Source organism: Oikopleura dioica, chromosome XSR (genome assembly GCF_907165135.1).
Source record: "Oikopleura dioica chromosome XSR, OKI2018_I68_1.0, whole genome shotgun sequence".
Classification (NCBI taxonomy): domain Eukaryota; kingdom Metazoa; phylum Chordata; class Appendicularia; order Copelata; family Oikopleuridae; genus Oikopleura; species Oikopleura dioica.
In genome coordinates, this window is record NC_137294.1 from 6,144,088 (window position 1) to 6,160,583 (window position 16,496).

The window sequence follows — 16,496 nt, forward strand, 5'->3', positions numbered from 1 at the left end:
GTTAATATAGGTTTTTTATTAAAAAGAGTGTTCTGATGATACCACAGTCAAATAATAACTTGCTAATACAGTTACTAGCACAGTCAAAATCAAATTCAAACAGTCATTAAGAAAAACAGACACTTTTAAGAGTTCCTTTGGTGAGCGTCAACTCCAATTTTCGCATTCAATAATTTCAGTTCGCAGTCAGTACAGTTGTTTTCCTTCATTTCAAGCTCTACACGTAAAAGCTCCCCTTGGTACTTTTGGGGAATTTCGACGCTACTAGAGCGATAATTCGACAGTTTATATTTTGGGAAGTTTTCATGATTCTCCTCTTTGATTTTTTCAGTAGAGAATACCGCATGTGCCGTGCAGAGTTTTCTTCCAGTGCACCATACAAATTTAAAGAGCAGCTCCATTTCATTGAGAGACCATGTGACTTGAGCATCTGATGGTAGCTCTTAATTCAGATTTAAGAATAAACATCACTTGCAGATGCACCAGATCTCGTGATCGGTTTATCATAAACATAGATGCACATTTTCTTTTGTTTTTGCTTACCAAGGCGCTCAATCGCTTCCAAATTAAACTCTCCTGATAATAAAACATCATCACCACTAGTACTCAGTACGGTTATAAATTTGTGCATCTCGCCGCTTTTTCTGTGAGAAATGGCTATGTTAGCACCGTCAATTCGGATTTCGTCTTTTATGGGCATCGAACTTGTGCGACTCCTGACAATTTCCCCAGACAGATTCTTTACAAGAGTAAGTACTTAACTGCAAGGTTATAGACTAAAGTGCAGCACTGTGTCAAAATAAAATGCCTTTCCTAGGTTGATCGCGTTTCCGCTAAAGGGCAATGTCTTCGAATTACAAAGAATATCAACAGAGTCGTAAAGATGATCGGAGGAGTCTTCATGGAAATCGTAACGCGTGCGCAATTTGATCTTTTCTGATTCTTTAGATTGGTCAGAAGTCTTAGTTTCGAACTAGGTCTAGTTCAAGGTGATGCAAATCTGACCTGACCTTTCAGAACCCATGATAGTGTTGAGCTGCTCATGGGACTGTGTTTGTCTAGTCTTATTTCGCTCGCGAGGTCAAAGGTCATTGTTCTCCTGACCCCATCTCTAAGTATCAAAACGTAAACAACATCAGTAGCTGCTGTTTTAACAACTCGGTGTATCAGCCAGCCAAGGGGCACTTCCCAAACTGACGCTATCTGTTCATCGCGGCGAAAGAAAACGTGAATCTTCTCTTTGAACACATCAAGAATGTATCCCTCAGTTGCAAATATTGATGAGCTCCGTAAGCAAGGACAGGGTCCAAACGGCCGGGATTCTATGCTTGAGCTTTTAACTAAGTTACCGGAGGAGTCATCCAGCGGAGGACTACTGTCATACACATAAAGTATGTATAAATTGCCAGCTTTTCCTGAATAAAGAAAGCGCTTCTTTCCTATTTTGAGCAAAAATAACCCTGCGCCAACGTCACAAAGGCCAAACAAAGACCCGTTAGGCTTGATTGGTGGTTGTTTTATGAGTGAAGCTGCTCTCCTGAGTCTTATATTCTTAAATTTTTCTAAACATCCGATAAGTGTCGTTATATTGATCGTCGGAAACAATTGGAAACGATCCAGATCATCGCCTCTCTCTTTACCGGCGCGCTTGACTTTCTTCTGTATCAATTTCTTTTGAAATGATTAGCAATCTTGGGACGATGTTAAAATAACCTTTGTCAAGCTACGAATCACTGGATAGGGGAGAAAGGAAAATGTAACCTCAAGATGTCTTTGGAGCGAGCGTTCTGAGTCTTTTTCAAATTGATTCTAATCTGTGGGTTTCCAGAATTTGCCCATCAATTTAAGAATTGATTCATCTAGCAAACCCTTCCCAGAAGAGTTTTCAGTGTTTGCAGATAATCACTGTGAAGAAGGTTTTCTGGTTGGAGAAGTCCTCTTAACCAGAGAGAGTTGACTTCCTGCGCCCATTCTAACCGAGCTAGTGCTCCTTCATAACTGAACATCACGGGTTCTTGTATTTCTCTGAGAAACGGATCGTGCTATCTTCTTCCTTTTAAGATTTGTACAAAAACAGACTAGGCTGCTTTTATTTGAAATAAGTTGGAAGAGCGGACCCTCTCTTTGTTCATTGAGATCGTTCGGGGTCATTGTCGTTTCTTTATTTTCTCAGGAAAGTAGGCGTGGACCTTCGTGCGCAGACCAATTTTTCAAGACCTCCTACTGTCTGTTTCTTTAATAAATGTTTTCCTATCTCTATCTCATCCCTTTAGAGATTAAACTAGCGGAATGCTCGGTTCTTAGAAAATTCCCCTCCGGCGGTGACAGAAAACTTTCAATATGTAGAAGTGGCATATAAATTAAATTTATATAATATGGTACATATTAGTCACAGAAGACTAACAATTACTTTAAGTATATTTCATTATATTTGCAGTAAGTTACTCGCTAAAATACAATATGTTTCAATAATTCCTAAGGATAACTGGATAAGTAAAGCCATATGGCAAAGACTATTTCGAAATGCCGTATTTCGAAGAAGAGCTTTATCTAATGCAAAAGTCGTGTTTCTTAATTATAGCTAATTCAGGCACAAGAGAATTTCGAGGCGAGGCGCATCTGTCTTGTTTAGTTTCAACAGAGAAAAATATTTAATTGGCGTACTAACTTCATCAATTTTAATTAAACAGAATATAAAGAGAAGCATCGGAGATGCATGTGCACAATACACCAGGCCGTGGGACATCGCTTCTGCTCCCATCAAAATGCTTAAAAAACTTTTTGTTTCAGTGATGGCGGCTCTTTTAGGAAACGTTTGTGAGAGATTTATACACGCAGAAGAGGACTGAATTTCTTTAAAAAAACGAATTTAAGTCGTCGGGCATGGCTCACCGATAAACTGGAACAAGAGACAAACAGGATGGACCCTTAACTCGATCGGGTACAATGCGGGCTTGAGTAAGTGACCCTAGGAAAGCAGCTTTTTGTGCAAACATGAGTTTCGAAAGCGAGGGCATTCCTAGGCAAGCAAACTGTATTTTTCAGATGCCCTGCAAAAGCTCTTTGGTAAACGCATGGTCAAACGAGGAACGTCCCACGAGGAAATGCTTCAGGAAATTGTTCAATTTTTCCCAGTAAAATTCTGCTATCAATGATCGGTGATGAACAGGAATCAAGGATGACTCGGCCGAGCTTTTAGAGCTGGAACGAATTCTATCCGACTACTTGAACTCACCAGCATTCAATTATAAATAGACCTCGAAGACGAAAAGTTGCGCTGGAATTTTTATACTACGTGGATGTATCTGATTTTGTGTTTTTTTATTTACGCTCTCAATACTATACCGTGATTTATATAAATAAAGTTCAACAAAAACGTATTTTTGGCAGAATTTATTTAACAGCAATTTCTTGAAGTGAAGATGAATTATTTCTAATGAGAGGGGCATAAAGATTGAACTCGAACTGAGAGGAAATTTGATAGTATGAACTGTGGACTATTATTCATCGATAAAGTTGGTGCAGATTTGAGCGAAGTCGGATGCATACTTCATGTGCAGATTGTGTTTTCCTCCTGGAAAAGCTTTGTACTGCACTGGGACATTATTAGATTTCAAGCCATTTACTATTTCATCGGCCATCTCTTGCGTAATCCAGAAGTCTTTCTCGCCATGAATAACGAGAGAAGGAGAGTCCACGTTTTGGAGCTCCGTTCGACAAACATCTCCGTTTCGCTCGTCTTCATTCAAATTATGAAAAAACATGTTTTTATTCATACCAATATAAGTGAGAAAACAATCAATCCAGTTTGCCCACATATCCTTGAATTCAGCAGCTCCGTAAACGGTTTCGTATGGCTCCCTTGCTCGTGCCCCCCAGTTGTCAGTATTACGCATTTTTAAATAAGTTTCTCGGTCTTTAGGTTTGATGAAAAGGTGCAAAAGAAAGTTTAATTATTTCGGTACAAGAATACTTATCTTTTGAAGTCTATTTCATCAGTTTCCTGACTCTGGAAGTGTTGCATTACTTCCGAAAACTATCATTTTCTCAACCACCGATGACAGGCTTTTATTCCCTGCAACGCAGATTGCCGTTATGCCTCCGTCAGACCAACCGATGAGATTCGCCCGGTCAATTCCAAGCTCTTTCAAACAAAAAGCGAAGTCTTCCGCGTCTCGCTGAAGAAGATTTGCGGCTGGCCATGTTCGCAATGGCGGTCGCGCACGGCCATGACCAGCTGGCTCGAAGGGATGGTTGGACATTTCCCTTGCACAAGCTTTGAGCCAGGATACCACACCGCGCTACTAGCCTAGATATGGGGGCGCAACGGCGCCCGCGCGCTTATATGAAAAGCATCAGCGAGGAGATGGGAAAGGAAAGCTTATCCCTTTTAGATTCAGAACCAGAAGAATTTACAATTGTTTTTATAGATAAAAAGACTTAATGATATTGATTTTATTTTTAAATCATTAAATAACTAAGAACATGTATTCAGCTGCCTGCTCCGGGGGTTTAGTGGGAAGGAAACTCACTAATTGACCAGTTCATACTTCTATTTACGCGCCTTCTTTTACTCTGACTGGTTTGGTCAGAAATTTATCAAATTCTAGTACTCCTTACCTCGGGGCTCCGCCCCTTCGGGCCTAAGATGCCGGGGTCTAGTCTAGGGTTACTTAGGGTTACCTTCGGTAACCCTAACTAACCCTAGCCTATCCCCCTCGGGTAAGTTTGTTCTGTCATTTTGCCCAGTGCCCCCTAACCCTAACCTTTATTTTAGCAAATACTAGAATTTTATAATTTTTATCAAGAAAATGATATTTCATCGTGGATAAGCTTTCTCTTCCATCTCCTTGCTGACGCTTTTCATATCAGCGCGCGGGCTCCGTTGCGCCCCCATATCTAGGCTAGTAGCGCGGTGTGGTATCCTGGCTCAAAGCTTGTGCAAGGGAAATGTCCAATCTCCCGCTCGAAGCACAGTAACCTGTATTTATGAAATGGCGACTCTTTCTCCCACTGGATCTTTAATTTTCGTTGTAAGAATAGACGGCTAAATGTGAAAACCTTGAAATCAGTATCAAGACAACCGCATGCACCGGGCATGAAAACCACTGCTTTGTCCGCAGCAATGTTCTCGTTGTCTTCAAGAACACAGACTCGGCCATCTGTAAGAGTGATCCGCCTTGTCAATCCGCGAAAGCCTATTGTGCTAACTCGCTTTAGCATGACGGAATTTTCTCCTTAAAATGCAACTGAAGGCGAACGGTGAATTTCATGGAATCAATATATTATACAGCATTTTTAATTTTGCAAGTGGAACAATAATTTGAAGTCACATGTATTTTGGCTCACACGTAGACGTTTTCTTGTGGCGGGTTTCTGCGAAGGCTTGTTTGCGCATTGCAAATGATCGGGACGGAAATGTTCAAGTGGCCACCTAAAGAAAATATTAGGGATAGACCACTAAGTTAAAAATCACTTTGGGAAGGCAAGTGGAGGACTCTGTCAGCTGGGAGGTAGTGATCTATTAGCTCTTCGATAGATTGGAATTCTCGCTCTTGCGTCCTCACCAGTCCGCGTCCAGATCCGTTATCGAGCTGCTGACAACTGTCGAGCATGAGCACATGCTGGAAAATTGGCAGGCCATTGGCATTGTAATTCAGAACGGACAAGGTGATGTTCCTAACTCGATTGACCTCTTGGGAGAATTTTCAGGAAAGAGAAAACTCGACTGCTTACCGTCGATGAGTTCTGTACTAGCTTCCCGCAAAAGAAATGCGCCATCGTCGCCGTTGATTCTCAGCTCGCGTTCTGCTTGTTCTCGTGCACTTAATCCCGGCTGGAATTTGAAGAAATAGGGAAGACATCGGGCAGCATTCACGACCTCGAGGATATGACTTGATCTCTGTAATAAAATTACATTAAGAAAGGGACAAAACTCGCTGTATAACTACCGAAGAAGGATTCGCTAAATTAGCACTGGGTGTGCATCTTTGAGGGAACTTCCCTTGCTGAGCTTGAAGAATCGCGTCCGAGTTCACGTAGTTTTGCACGGGTTCTATCGCCGGTATGTTCTTCGTCCTCAATGACTTTCTGTCTGGAGGCTTCGGAGGTTCCTCGGTGGCATTGCGGTAGGCGCTACCTCTCGAGGGACTTCCGTTTTCACTTTCTAAGGAGCGTCTTGGAATGTGCATCTGGGCAGTTGAGCCAGATGGAATAGTGTCATCCCATTTTCTGCCACTCAGAGTCATTGACTGAACAATGAACGGGGCTGGCGGTGGACTTGGTTCGACGAAGAACTGTTCCATCACATGATACATCTGGTTTGCGACGTAGTGATCGCAGCATTCAAGAACGTAACACGCCCGATGAGTACCGTCCTCTTTCTTTGCTACGAATGAGACGAATATGTCCTGATCTACAAAAAAATACTTTCAAAAAGCAATTCCATTAAAATCAAACCTAGAGAGGCGAAACTGATTAAGCTCATGTTAAATATGGCCATTTCCGTTGTCACCGTCTGCAAGTTACCGCCATTGACCGACTGCCTCTCCTTTTTGGAAAGTTTGATGAAGTTAGGATCGACAGTGACTTCATAGAGCTGCTGACTTCTCTCTGGCACACTCTTCTTGCCGACGATTCTTTGTATTTCCTCCTCTCTGAGATTACCCCCGGAAGGGGAAAAGTCTCGATTTGAAGCAAGCGCGAGTGTGTAGACTGCAAAAGCAACGATTTCTTCTCTCGTTGAGTTGTCAAAGTTGGTGAGGCTTCAAGCTTGACATTATTTCTCATGCCGCTTTTGAAGGAAAAATCTTTACCTCTCAAGAATACCGACTGAGCCACAGTATCTCACCCGTTGGAATACTTTCGGATCCATCTTCTCTTCTAATTTTTTCCCGCGCTTCAGCTCGTGTAACTTGTCTGTGAGCTCGACTCGAAAAATCCCATCTGAATTTAATAACTCGATAAAGCTCGCTTGAGGACCCGTCCATTATTCGGGGGGCCAAATAACCGAACGCTCGTAAAAGTGACTTACACAATGAAACACGTCACAAAGTTTAGAAACATTTGCGATAAAAAAGTTGAGTTCTAAGGCACTAGGGAAGTTAACGTCATTTAGGGAAGCTGTTATATATTCACTGCTAGTCTAGTCATGCAGCTAACTGTGACGTCCTCATCGTTAACAAGCTAATCGGTAATTAACTTGACTGAAGTTTTTTACGGTTCTTTTTAAGTTTATCAGTTTTTTATAAAAAGGAGTATACATTTGTAAATGGCAGTATAAATTGAATATGTGAAGCTTGCGAATATGTTGGACTTGAATATTTTAAATTGTCGCTGACTCAGTGACACTGAGCTTTGAATACTAGCTCGTGGCTTTCTCCAAATGTTCTTGTAGTTTTCTCTTTCTCTTCAATTTCTTTTTTGAGCGTCTCTTTTGAACTTTGCCCTCTTTTTTGGTATTTTCTCGATTGTGAGTTTGATTCTTGTTGCTCTTTATTTTCTTGTCTATCTGCATTTCTGCGCTGCGAGCTGTCCCGGGATTAAACTCGGAAACAAATAAAAACAAGACCCTTCCGGGCTAATCCTCTCCTTTGGTTTGACTTTGGCCGTCTTCACTATCCAAAGTCTTCATTTCCTCTTTTACATCTTCAAGCGAGATTGGCTCCCAGCAATCATGCGCAGTGCTTGTTCGAGGTTCTACGGGTTCCCAAGCTCCGTAAATGGCATCATGATTTGGAAGTTTTCGTTCTCTTCCAAATGTGAAATAGGGATTATTTTCTTCTTGAAACTCCTCTTCGGAATACGCAGATTCGAGATTAGCTCTCAAGTGGATAGCCTTACTCCTAAATTTACAAATTGTGATAAAAATGAAATTTGTTCAAGAAGCAGCAAAAAGGTCTTTCCCTTTCCTATTGCGGCGGCAGTATTGTCAAGCTCGGAAACGGCCAAATTGAACATTTCAGAAATCAAGTGGTCTTGCCATCCCTCCGGCGTTCGCAAATTGTCATAATTCCTGCTTCCCATATCGGCATCTTTGGCGATCCGAAAACTCTTTTTTTCTTGAGAGGCTGAGTCGTTCGATTCCGAATCCCCTGATGAGTCCATTTCGACTATTCTGAATAATGCACCAAATCAGTTTCTATTTTTTGTAGCTTTTCGATGAGATATTCTTTTTTGTAACAAAGGTATGTTCTCTCGAAGCTCGAGGAGATCCGGGTTCTCAAGATTCTTCTCTCGTTGTGCGATTGGACGCGAGTCTGTGGATTTCCGCGTTTTCCTCTTTTCGTAGCCGCGGGCTACAACCTCGCCCAATCAAATAGTGCCAATCGTCCTTGCTACTTCAGCTCGACTTTCTCGCCATCGCCGAGGATCATCCCTTCGTCAACCGAGAGAAATGAATTCATCAAAAGAAACATTATAGCAAAACGTATCGTAATATGGACAGAGGCATTGGTGCCTTCCTCAAGAAAAAGTTCTTTCTCGATTCAACTCTTTTAATCGTTTGAACAATTTTTATCTGAATAAATTCTTACAGACATATTTACTGCATGGAGTTTTAATTTTATCATTTTTTATTTTTAATAAAATTAACTAAACTAATAGCTTAATGTTTACAAAAAATAGATTCTACATCTACGTATTAATAAAAAATAATTAAATTAATTATATCGATCGCTAAAGAACTCGAAAAGGGACTAAAAGGAGAAACACCCCCTGCCGAAGTTGAAGTGCCTAGAAATGCCCCAGCAAAGGTAAGAAACCAACAGAGTTAAATCATTGTTGAATAAAATAAAAAAAGATTGTTGTATTGCGACACTGGCGGCATTCTTCAAATCGTTTCAAAAACTTCGAACCTCTGACAACATTTGACGGAATAGAGCCAGTGCAGTCCTTCGGGCAGTACGGGGGAAGATCTCAATAATTAAAAATAGAAATAAATTGACATAGCAGTGACTGGTCGTTGAAAAAGTTTTTTAGTCTTCCCGGGACAGGAACCTATTTCACTGCGAAGTATGTGGAATCCACATGGATGAGAATAACCGCCTCTCACATCTGAAAGGGAAGAAACACAATCTGCGAAAAGTATTCACGAGCTTCGACTTCAAAACTCTTGTCAAACGCGATGACGGCAGTCCTACTGTTGCTCTTCTTCTCGAACACGTCTTCAACGCTGGAGTTCAGGAAAGTTGTCAAATTTGAATTTTTAACTTTCCGAAGCCGAAGAAAAAAAACGTATTTGACCCTCTGCATTAGAGTGAATTGCCTCTTTACGGGGTGGAGTTTTTCGTCGAGTGCCACGACCCAGAAGTTCCAAACAAAATGGTGATTTTCCACAAGGCGAGCGGCTCCCAGTTCAGGTATGAGAGAGAGAGAAAGAGATTTATTCTCACAAGCTAACTTAATTCCTCAGCCTCCCTTTGTTTGAACAGTCAGAAGAGGGAGAGGTTTCCTCAAAGGCAGAACACGCGCTTTCGAAAAAGTACGAAAAATTTCTTGAAGATCTTTGGGCGTCTCCTCTAATTTCCAACAGCTTGAGGTAAGTTTATTCATCGATCATTTTTTTCACAATCAAAGACTTTTCATGTTTTCTCCAGATATTTTTTGTGGCGTGATCTCTAATCAGGTTTGAATGTAAAACCCCTTCAGCTTTTCGAGCAATTAAGATAGAACTTCGCAGATCGTAAACGAGTTTCGATATGTTTTCCGAATGTCGAAACTTTCGAAAGCCGGCTAGACCCACTCGCCCTAGATTCGCTCACCCTCGTCTCTCTCGCCACAATCAGTTACGTACCATTCCTCGAATTTCGAACGGTCTAGGCGGAGATGCAAATTTTCCCAGCTAAAACTTTCAGAAATAAATAATACTTACATTTTCATGCCTTATGTTGCAACCCATTCAGAAGGCATAGCCCCATATTCTCCGCTTGTATTGCCATTCAACGCTGAATTCAGGCAGAAAGACTTCCAAACCTTTAAAAATGCCTCTGGATGGCCATGGATCGAGACCGCTGAAGATGGCCCTCATGATACGTGGCCTGCGTGGCGTCGACTGCAGATTCAAGATGGAAACAAAAAAGTCAAAGAAGCAGCCTTTAAAATTGCCAAGAAAACGGACCTGGCGGAGTTTCGCGGTGCCCTCAATGGCATCCAAATTGTTGGAGCCGAAGAGTTAGAAATTCTAAAACTGGAGACCGAAAAGAAACTTGCCGACTTCATGCAAGAAACTATTGACGAACAGAAAAAGCCAGAAGTAGCGAAGCTTTGCCGCACGATACAGGCAAAGTACAGAGAAGAAGCTGACGCACTGGCAACGAAGGTTAAACTTAAAGCAATGAAGGGTATTGAACAGATTCCAGGCGTGTCAGCCCAAATTCTCCAGAAACAGAGAGAACGAGAAAAGCGAGAGGCAGAGATGAGGAGAAAAAATGGAGGCCACAATAATCAGATGGCGAAGAATATAAGGACTCTCGCTCCCGGAATGTCTGGTGCGATAAGACCTCCAGCTCCTCTAAGCAGATGGCCTACTCAGCCCAACAACTTCGGAAATAACAACTTCCAGCAGCAGCAAAACAACGCTGGCAATTTCAACAATAATGCTGGCAATAATTTTCAGATGCGCAACGGTCAACAAAATGCTCGTTTCGCGGGACCAAGTAGTCAGATGCAATCGGCGGAACCGATGGCAGAGCTTCCTCCTCCACCAGGACTAAATATTGATTTGGAAGAAGCAGCAAAGAATTTGACGAAAATGGGGGAGAAGCTTTCTGGGGGACAAGAAAAGACAGAGAGCAAGGCATTAGAAACGAAAGAAATGAAGTTACTTCGTGGCCTTCTGGATGTCGAGAGAGAACTAGAAGAGAAAATCAAAGAACTGAAAGAATTGGCTGACAGAGAAAAAACTTTGAAAGAGAAAGATCACAAACCGATAGGCACGCGGTCAACAATATTTCAATTTAACTAAGTTATGTACGTTAATTGAATGAAAAATTGTTAATCCGAGAAAAAGGAAAACTTTTGACAGTATTAGAATCAGCAAAAACTGCCATTGCCTCTGATTATTACCTCCTTTTCACGAAAGCGCACTTGAAGTATCGACCGAGAACAATAAAAATTGAAGCCAACGCGTCCGAGTCATTCGGTTTTCGAGTACAGCAAACACGGGTCGGCGGAAAGCGAATCTTTTACTTCTCTAGTGTGACAGATAGATCCCCCTCAGCGAAAGCGGGCCTCTGTCAAGGTAGAGAAGCATTTCATTGTTTTAGTTTTCAAATTGACTATTAGGTGACAGACTCGTCGAGTTGAACGACAAAGTAATTGACGAATACGACTATGACGAACTTATTGAGAAAATTCAAACTGCCAGTAAGCCAAATAAAGAAGGAAAGAAATCTTTGGTGTTTTTATTATCCGATCCAGAGACAGACGAATATATCCAGACTGTAAGTAGTATCAAATCAACATCAATGCAGTTGGCTTTTAGGAGCTCGCGCTACCTGTCATACGCTTTCAAGTCAAACCTCATGTGAACCCGGAGTCTATAGCAAACGAGTGGCTGAAATTCAGAAAGAAACAAAAAGCAGCGAAGAAGGGATTTTTCACAGACAGCAGTTGCTTCGAAACAAAGCTAGAAGAGATCAAGCCTCCTGTGTCGGAATCGCCTGCTCTTCCTCTTCAAAACCCGGCACAGGAAATTTCCGACAAAATCTCCCCAACACCGACCAGAGATAATGAAGTTGACGACCTATCTGCTTTGAATTACGATAGAGGAGGCGAAAGAAGACCCCTTTCTAGGCTTATTACCGATGGAAGAAGTGGGGTTCCTCCTCGGCGTGAAGGGTGGCTGGACGAATCGCCCGTTCATGGCCCGTCGCCAGCGCATAGATGGAACGATCCGAGCTATCGCCCTAACAGTTTTCCAAGCAGTGACCAAAACGCATTTAATAATGGATCTCGACATAATTATGAGCCTGGATGGCATGACCCACAGCGGCATCGGCATAGAAGCTCAGAATGGAATCAAGTGGATAACCAAAGTCGTTTTCCCGCCAATGACGGGAGATGGAACGGACCGCCTCATTCAGCAAGACCTCCCCCGTATCAAGTACCTAGCGGGCGCGATTCTCGTGATTTTGACAGCAGACAATCTCACAATCCAGACTACGACAGACGAAATCACGAATACGATCAAGCTCATCATTCAGAATCGAGACCGGAAAGTTGGTATCAGAATGATGAAGATCGACGAAGACCGCCAAATTCAAACTCGAGATTCCGACCTTACTAAGACATTGCCTTTATCATCACATGATGTCTCTTCTTTTTCATTTATTTATAAAATTCGAATTAAAAAGAAAAAATTCAGAATTTTTTTCAACTGAGTATTTTTAGATTCGAAATGATTGAGAGTACTAGCACGGTCAAACAAAGAAAAGTTGACCTTCCAGCAGAAGCACCGAAAAAAGATGTCGACGAAGAGTCAACAGAGAAAACGAGTCCACCAGGAACCCCCGAAGAACAACAAGGCCTAGTTTCACGGTTTGGCTCAGGTCTTTGGAACTACTCTTCGGTAAGATACGTTCGAAATTATTTAGTCAAGAAAATACCTCTAGAGCATCGTTCATGGAGGAGCACATCTTGGGTATTCAGCTATCTCGGGCACGGCAAATATTGCTTATTCGGGAACAGCTGCTGTTGCCGGCGCTGGGTGGAGCGCCACGAAATGGACTGGCGGTCTCGTCGGAGGTGCTGTTGGAAGCGCTACTGGTGCAGTTGTTGGTGCAGCCACCAAAATCCCAGGAGTAAAGACAGTTGGTATGCTACATTTAGCTTTATTAGTTCTCACTTACAAATTTCATTCAAGGTGGTGCTGTTGGTGGTGTTGTTGGGACTGTTGGTGGTGCCGCTGTCGGTGCTGTCGGTACTGTGGCAACAACTATCGGAGGTGCCGCCGTGTCTGCTGGGGGAAAAGTTGTATCCACCGTCAGTGCTCCAGTAGTGTCAGGAATGGTTACCTATATTATGTCGGCTATATTATGCGCGAGAAATTATGATTAAGAATTTAATATTATTTAAATCTAATACGGTATTAGTAATACCTTAAAATTTATAAGTTATAAAGGTAACCGAAAATTAGTGGCAAAGTCAGCTATCGAGTCTGTTGGCCCCACCAAAAAAGCAAAAGACGAATGAATTTCAACGAACTAACTTGTCAATGAAAAAAAAACTCGCTTCATCATTTTCTTACCTTATTTTTGGTGCTAGAGAAACAAAGGATGAATTACTATCGGAATTTTTTGACTGAAAAAAAATTTTGAAATAATGATGTGTTCTGAAAGCCCATGTCAAAATAAGTCGATCCCTAAATTCCAGGGATTCAATGACTCAAAAAAAAAATCTTCAGCCAAAAAATTCTTATCGTTATTCATCAAACTTAAACTCCTTATACTTAAATCCAAAGCTCCTCTGAATCAATTCTTCTCCCTCCGCTGCTTCAACTTTTGTTTTCTTCTTGCTCATTGTGACCTTTTCTATGGAACTTACACAATTCAACCTTTTTCCGCCAAAAAATCCTATCAAGCTGTAGTACGAAAAATGAACTAATTCCGTAACTCTTGCCAAACCTTAATTTGGTGCTTTTCAAATCGTTAAAACAAAAACTAAAGAGCGCAGATATCTTAATTATCGTTTATCTTTTCGCAAGACATGAATCATGTAACTGATAAATGATCTGTTTCCAGTCGCAAAAGAAGTGATCCCGAACCAGGACTTAATCATTTATTTCCTGTAGTTTATCTAACCTTTGTCTTCAAAACTCGCTTTATTGTGTTACTGTATTTTATTTAGTGGGAAAACATATCCTGTGTTTTCATAAACTCTTCAGAACAAAAAAATTCATAGAACATTGTGATGATATTGGCTTTTTTCAGATTGAAATATAAAACGACCAACGAAGTATGCTACATATTTCTTTATCCACTCGTAAATTTCCTTCAAGAAACTTGGAATTCTGTGAATCGGAGTCTTTGACGGATATTTTGAGAATCTGGTCGAGAACTATCTTGAGGCATGTGATACAGGAAAACAAGTTTATTTACTTTTTGTGGCTATCGTTTCTAAATAGCAAACAGCTCTAGTACTTTGCAAATAACATGCACCGTGCCGCATGTGTAGTTTTAGCGAATCTTTAACCAGAGACAAATAAATAACAGTTCTATTTCTGTGCCGGCAACTCCACATAGAGATCAGTTTTAATAAAAATGAAGATTGCAACGGCGGTTTTTGCTGTTGGCGTCTTCGCCGATAGAGAGCGAAGAGGAGCAGGCTCCCTCGAGGAGTGCAAAAGCTACTGCGATGACGACTATGACTACGGAATCCTCACGGCTGAACAGCAGTCTAGTTGCCTGAGCGAATGTGACGCCATCCACGGTGTCTCAATTACCAGCGGCGGGGACGCCGATTTCTTGCAGTGCGAAGTCTACGAGATCGATCCCTTCAACTTCTGTTGCCCAGCTGGCATCGATGTCAACAACTACTGGCCAGTTGAAAAGCCGACTCAGCGAGGTCATCGACCCGTCGAACCTGACCAGCAATGTCCTACCGGATGTAAAATTGCTAGAGAGATCGATCAGTTCGTTTGCGCTTTTTACCAGCGAGTTAGCGAACTTGAGACTATCCTCGTCGACCTGGCCAATGCGCTCAGCTCCGATCTCGATGGAATCATGGAACTGCGACAGCAATTTGTTCGTCGTTACCGCGAAGTCAGCAGTAAAAGCCAGCGTTCCATCGAGAAGATCACTGAAATCGGCGAGACCTTTATCGATATCGTCAAGCTAGGTCTCGAGAATGAAGATCTTATCGATGAAGTCACCAAGGAGATTTCTGACGGAGAGAAAGAGGCCGCGATCGCCAAAGCCGCCATGGCCAAGCTCAAGGACTTCTGCAAAATCGGTAAGCAGTGTGTGAAGCAGAGCTACTTCCCTCCAGAACTCTTTGGGGGCATTAAAAAGGACTGCGCCGACTACTACAAGCAGCCATTCTGGACCTCAGCGAATGCCGATGAAGTGTGGAACAACCTTCCTCAGTCCGGTGTGTACCAAATTCAGCCCAACGACAACATTGATCCGTTCTTCGTCTATTGCGATCAGAAAACTGCTGGAGGTGGATGGACTCTCATTCAGCACAATGGTATTTCTCGAAAGGAACTTTGGGAAGAATACAGTACTGGCCAGAAGCAACTCAAGACAGATTGGAATAGAAACTGGGCAAACTACAAGGCTGGGTTCGGTCACATCGCATCAAATGGCGAAGCTGATTTCTGGCTTGGTTTGGAGCGAATGCATGTTCTCACAAATCCTAAGAAAAATGGCGGTCAACAGACGTCCCTTCGAATTGATATTGTCGACTGGGAAGGTGAAGAGTACTTTGGCGAGTATAGCAAGGCTATTATCCAGGGCGAGAGTAGAGACTACCGACTCATCGTCGATAATTTCAGCGGTGTTGGCTCTTACTCTATTGGCGATGCGCTCGAAGGTGTTGCTTTCGGAGGTGACCCAAGGCAAAAGGCACACACTCGACAGAAATTCATGAAGTTCTCCACCCACGACAGAGACAACGACAAGCTCTGTGCCTGGTCGAAAAACAATATGAGAACTGTTTTCGGACAACGAATTCCCATTTTCAGCGCAGACGATGAAGCCGCCCAATGTTTGGAAGTTGCTGAGAAGTTCAGCGATTGGGAAGAAAAACTCACCAAGTGGGGCTCGTGCTCTCAACAAGATGGTGCTGGCTTCTGGTACAATCGATGCTCGGCTGGTAATCTTAACGGACGAGTTTACGGCGAGTCTGGAACTGGCTTCTACGAGCTTAAGACAATCGAGTTGCAGGATGGCATCAGCATGATGGAAAAAGACCACGACGATGGTCTGATCTGGGCTTCGCTTGGACGAGGACGAGACTACTCATTCATGATGGCTGAGATGCGAGTCCGACCCAAGGACTTCGTGGGCTACTCAGCAACTGCGGGTCTTGATATGCTTCGAAACGGCCGATTGATGGACGAAAACAAGGCCAAAAACCATTAGACCGTTCTTACTGTGGGACAACATAATTCTTTTCTCGAATAAAAAAACTATCAAAAATACTGTTTATCTCCGTGGAGCAAAAAAATCTCTAAAAGGTGTTTAATAACATCTTAACAATAATATGCCCTCGTCCACAATAAGCAGAGTTCTTGGCCGTATTTTTTTCTATACACTTGTTCCTCATATTATGGGGATTGCTGTAAATTGGCGAGTCGCCACTCACCCGGTCAGTCAATACTTTTAATGTATAAGCGAAAAATTCACTCGGAAGAATAGCTTGGCCTTTTTAAAGAGCGCCTTACCGCCTTTTTAGGGGTCTTTTTTAACACTTGTTAACTGACCTTGATCAAGAAATTTCCAATTAAAGAGCGTTTTGAGCTAAATTTTTCATCCGAAAAACGATCTTAAAATGTA

General features: G+C 42.2%; 5 protein-coding genes and 1 long non-coding RNA gene across 8 annotated transcripts; 3 read left to right on the forward strand and 3 right to left on the reverse strand.

The window, feature by feature from the left end:
- Window positions 1–17: 17 nt before the first annotated feature.
- On the reverse strand, window positions 18–1,318 carry LOC145708589 (uncharacterized). Its single transcript, XR_014134841.1, has 3 exons — window positions 1,011–1,318; window positions 544–942; window positions 18–442 (listed from the first exon to the last, which is right to left on the reverse strand). It is a non-coding gene; the product is annotated as an uncharacterized LOC145708589 (long non-coding RNA).
- Window positions 1,319–3,368: 2,050 nt separating this feature from the next.
- LOC145708991 (serine hydrolase BPHL-like) lies at window positions 3,369–4,262 on the reverse strand. The gene is made up of 3 exons (XM_081786682.1): window positions 4,004–4,262; window positions 3,779–3,916; window positions 3,369–3,739 (listed from the first exon to the last, which is right to left on the reverse strand). Exons 1-3 carry the CDS (start codon window positions 4,260–4,262, stop codon window positions 3,501–3,503), a joined length of 636 nt encoding a protein of 211 aa, XP_081642808.1. The 3' UTR covers window positions 3,369–3,500.
- Window positions 4,263–4,971: 709 nt separating this feature from the next.
- Window positions 4,972–6,977, reverse strand: LOC145706698 (SHC-transforming protein 2-like). 2 transcript variants are annotated; one of them, XM_081784126.1, is made up of 7 exons: window positions 6,816–6,977; window positions 6,460–6,764; window positions 5,952–6,415; window positions 5,737–5,902; window positions 5,477–5,695; window positions 5,062–5,434; window positions 4,972–5,019 (listed from the first exon to the last, which is right to left on the reverse strand). In XM_081784126.1, exons 1-6 carry the CDS (start codon window positions 6,872–6,874, stop codon window positions 5,346–5,348), a joined length of 1,302 nt encoding a protein of 433 aa, XP_081640252.1. In that variant the 5' UTR covers window positions 6,875–6,977; the 3' UTR covers window positions 4,972–5,019; window positions 5,062–5,345. The 2 variants fall into 2 exon arrangements, with proteins under 2 accessions (XP_081640252.1, XP_081640253.1); XM_081784127.1 differs by having other exon boundaries at window positions 6,460–6,771; window positions 6,816–6,942.
- A 1,278-nt stretch (window positions 6,978–8,255) lies between these two features.
- On the forward strand, window positions 8,256–12,373 carry LOC145709677 (uncharacterized). 2 transcript variants are annotated; one of them, XM_081787374.1, is made up of 10 exons: window positions 8,256–8,465; window positions 8,691–8,753; window positions 8,801–8,898; window positions 8,994–9,181; window positions 9,254–9,359; window positions 9,413–9,538; window positions 9,955–10,931; window positions 11,009–11,239; window positions 11,284–11,441; window positions 11,483–12,373. In XM_081787374.1, the coding sequence occupies exons 1-10, from the start codon at window positions 8,439–8,441 to the stop codon at window positions 12,284–12,286; spliced, it is 2,778 nt and encodes a 925-aa protein (XP_081643500.1). In that variant the 5' UTR covers window positions 8,256–8,438; the 3' UTR covers window positions 12,287–12,373. The 2 variants fall into 2 exon arrangements, with proteins under 2 accessions (XP_081643500.1, XP_081643501.1); XM_081787375.1 differs by lacking the exon at window positions 8,801–8,898 and having other exon boundaries at window positions 8,258–8,465; window positions 8,980–9,181.
- On the forward strand, window positions 12,368–13,903 carry LOC145709689 (uncharacterized). The gene is made up of 4 exons (XM_081787391.1): window positions 12,368–12,568; window positions 12,612–12,813; window positions 12,863–13,001; window positions 13,134–13,903. The coding sequence occupies exons 1-4, from the start codon at window positions 12,398–12,400 to the stop codon at window positions 13,189–13,191; spliced, it is 570 nt and encodes a 189-aa protein (XP_081643517.1). The 5' UTR covers window positions 12,368–12,397; the 3' UTR covers window positions 13,192–13,903.
- Window positions 13,904–13,971: 68 nt separating this feature from the next.
- Window positions 13,972–16,139, forward strand: LOC145709682 (fibrinogen gamma chain-like). The gene has a single exon (XM_081787381.1). It carries the CDS (start codon window positions 14,259–14,261, stop codon window positions 16,080–16,082), a length of 1,824 nt encoding a protein of 607 aa, XP_081643507.1. The 5' UTR covers window positions 13,972–14,258; the 3' UTR covers window positions 16,083–16,139.
- The last annotated feature ends 357 nt before the right edge of the window (window positions 16,140–16,496 follow it).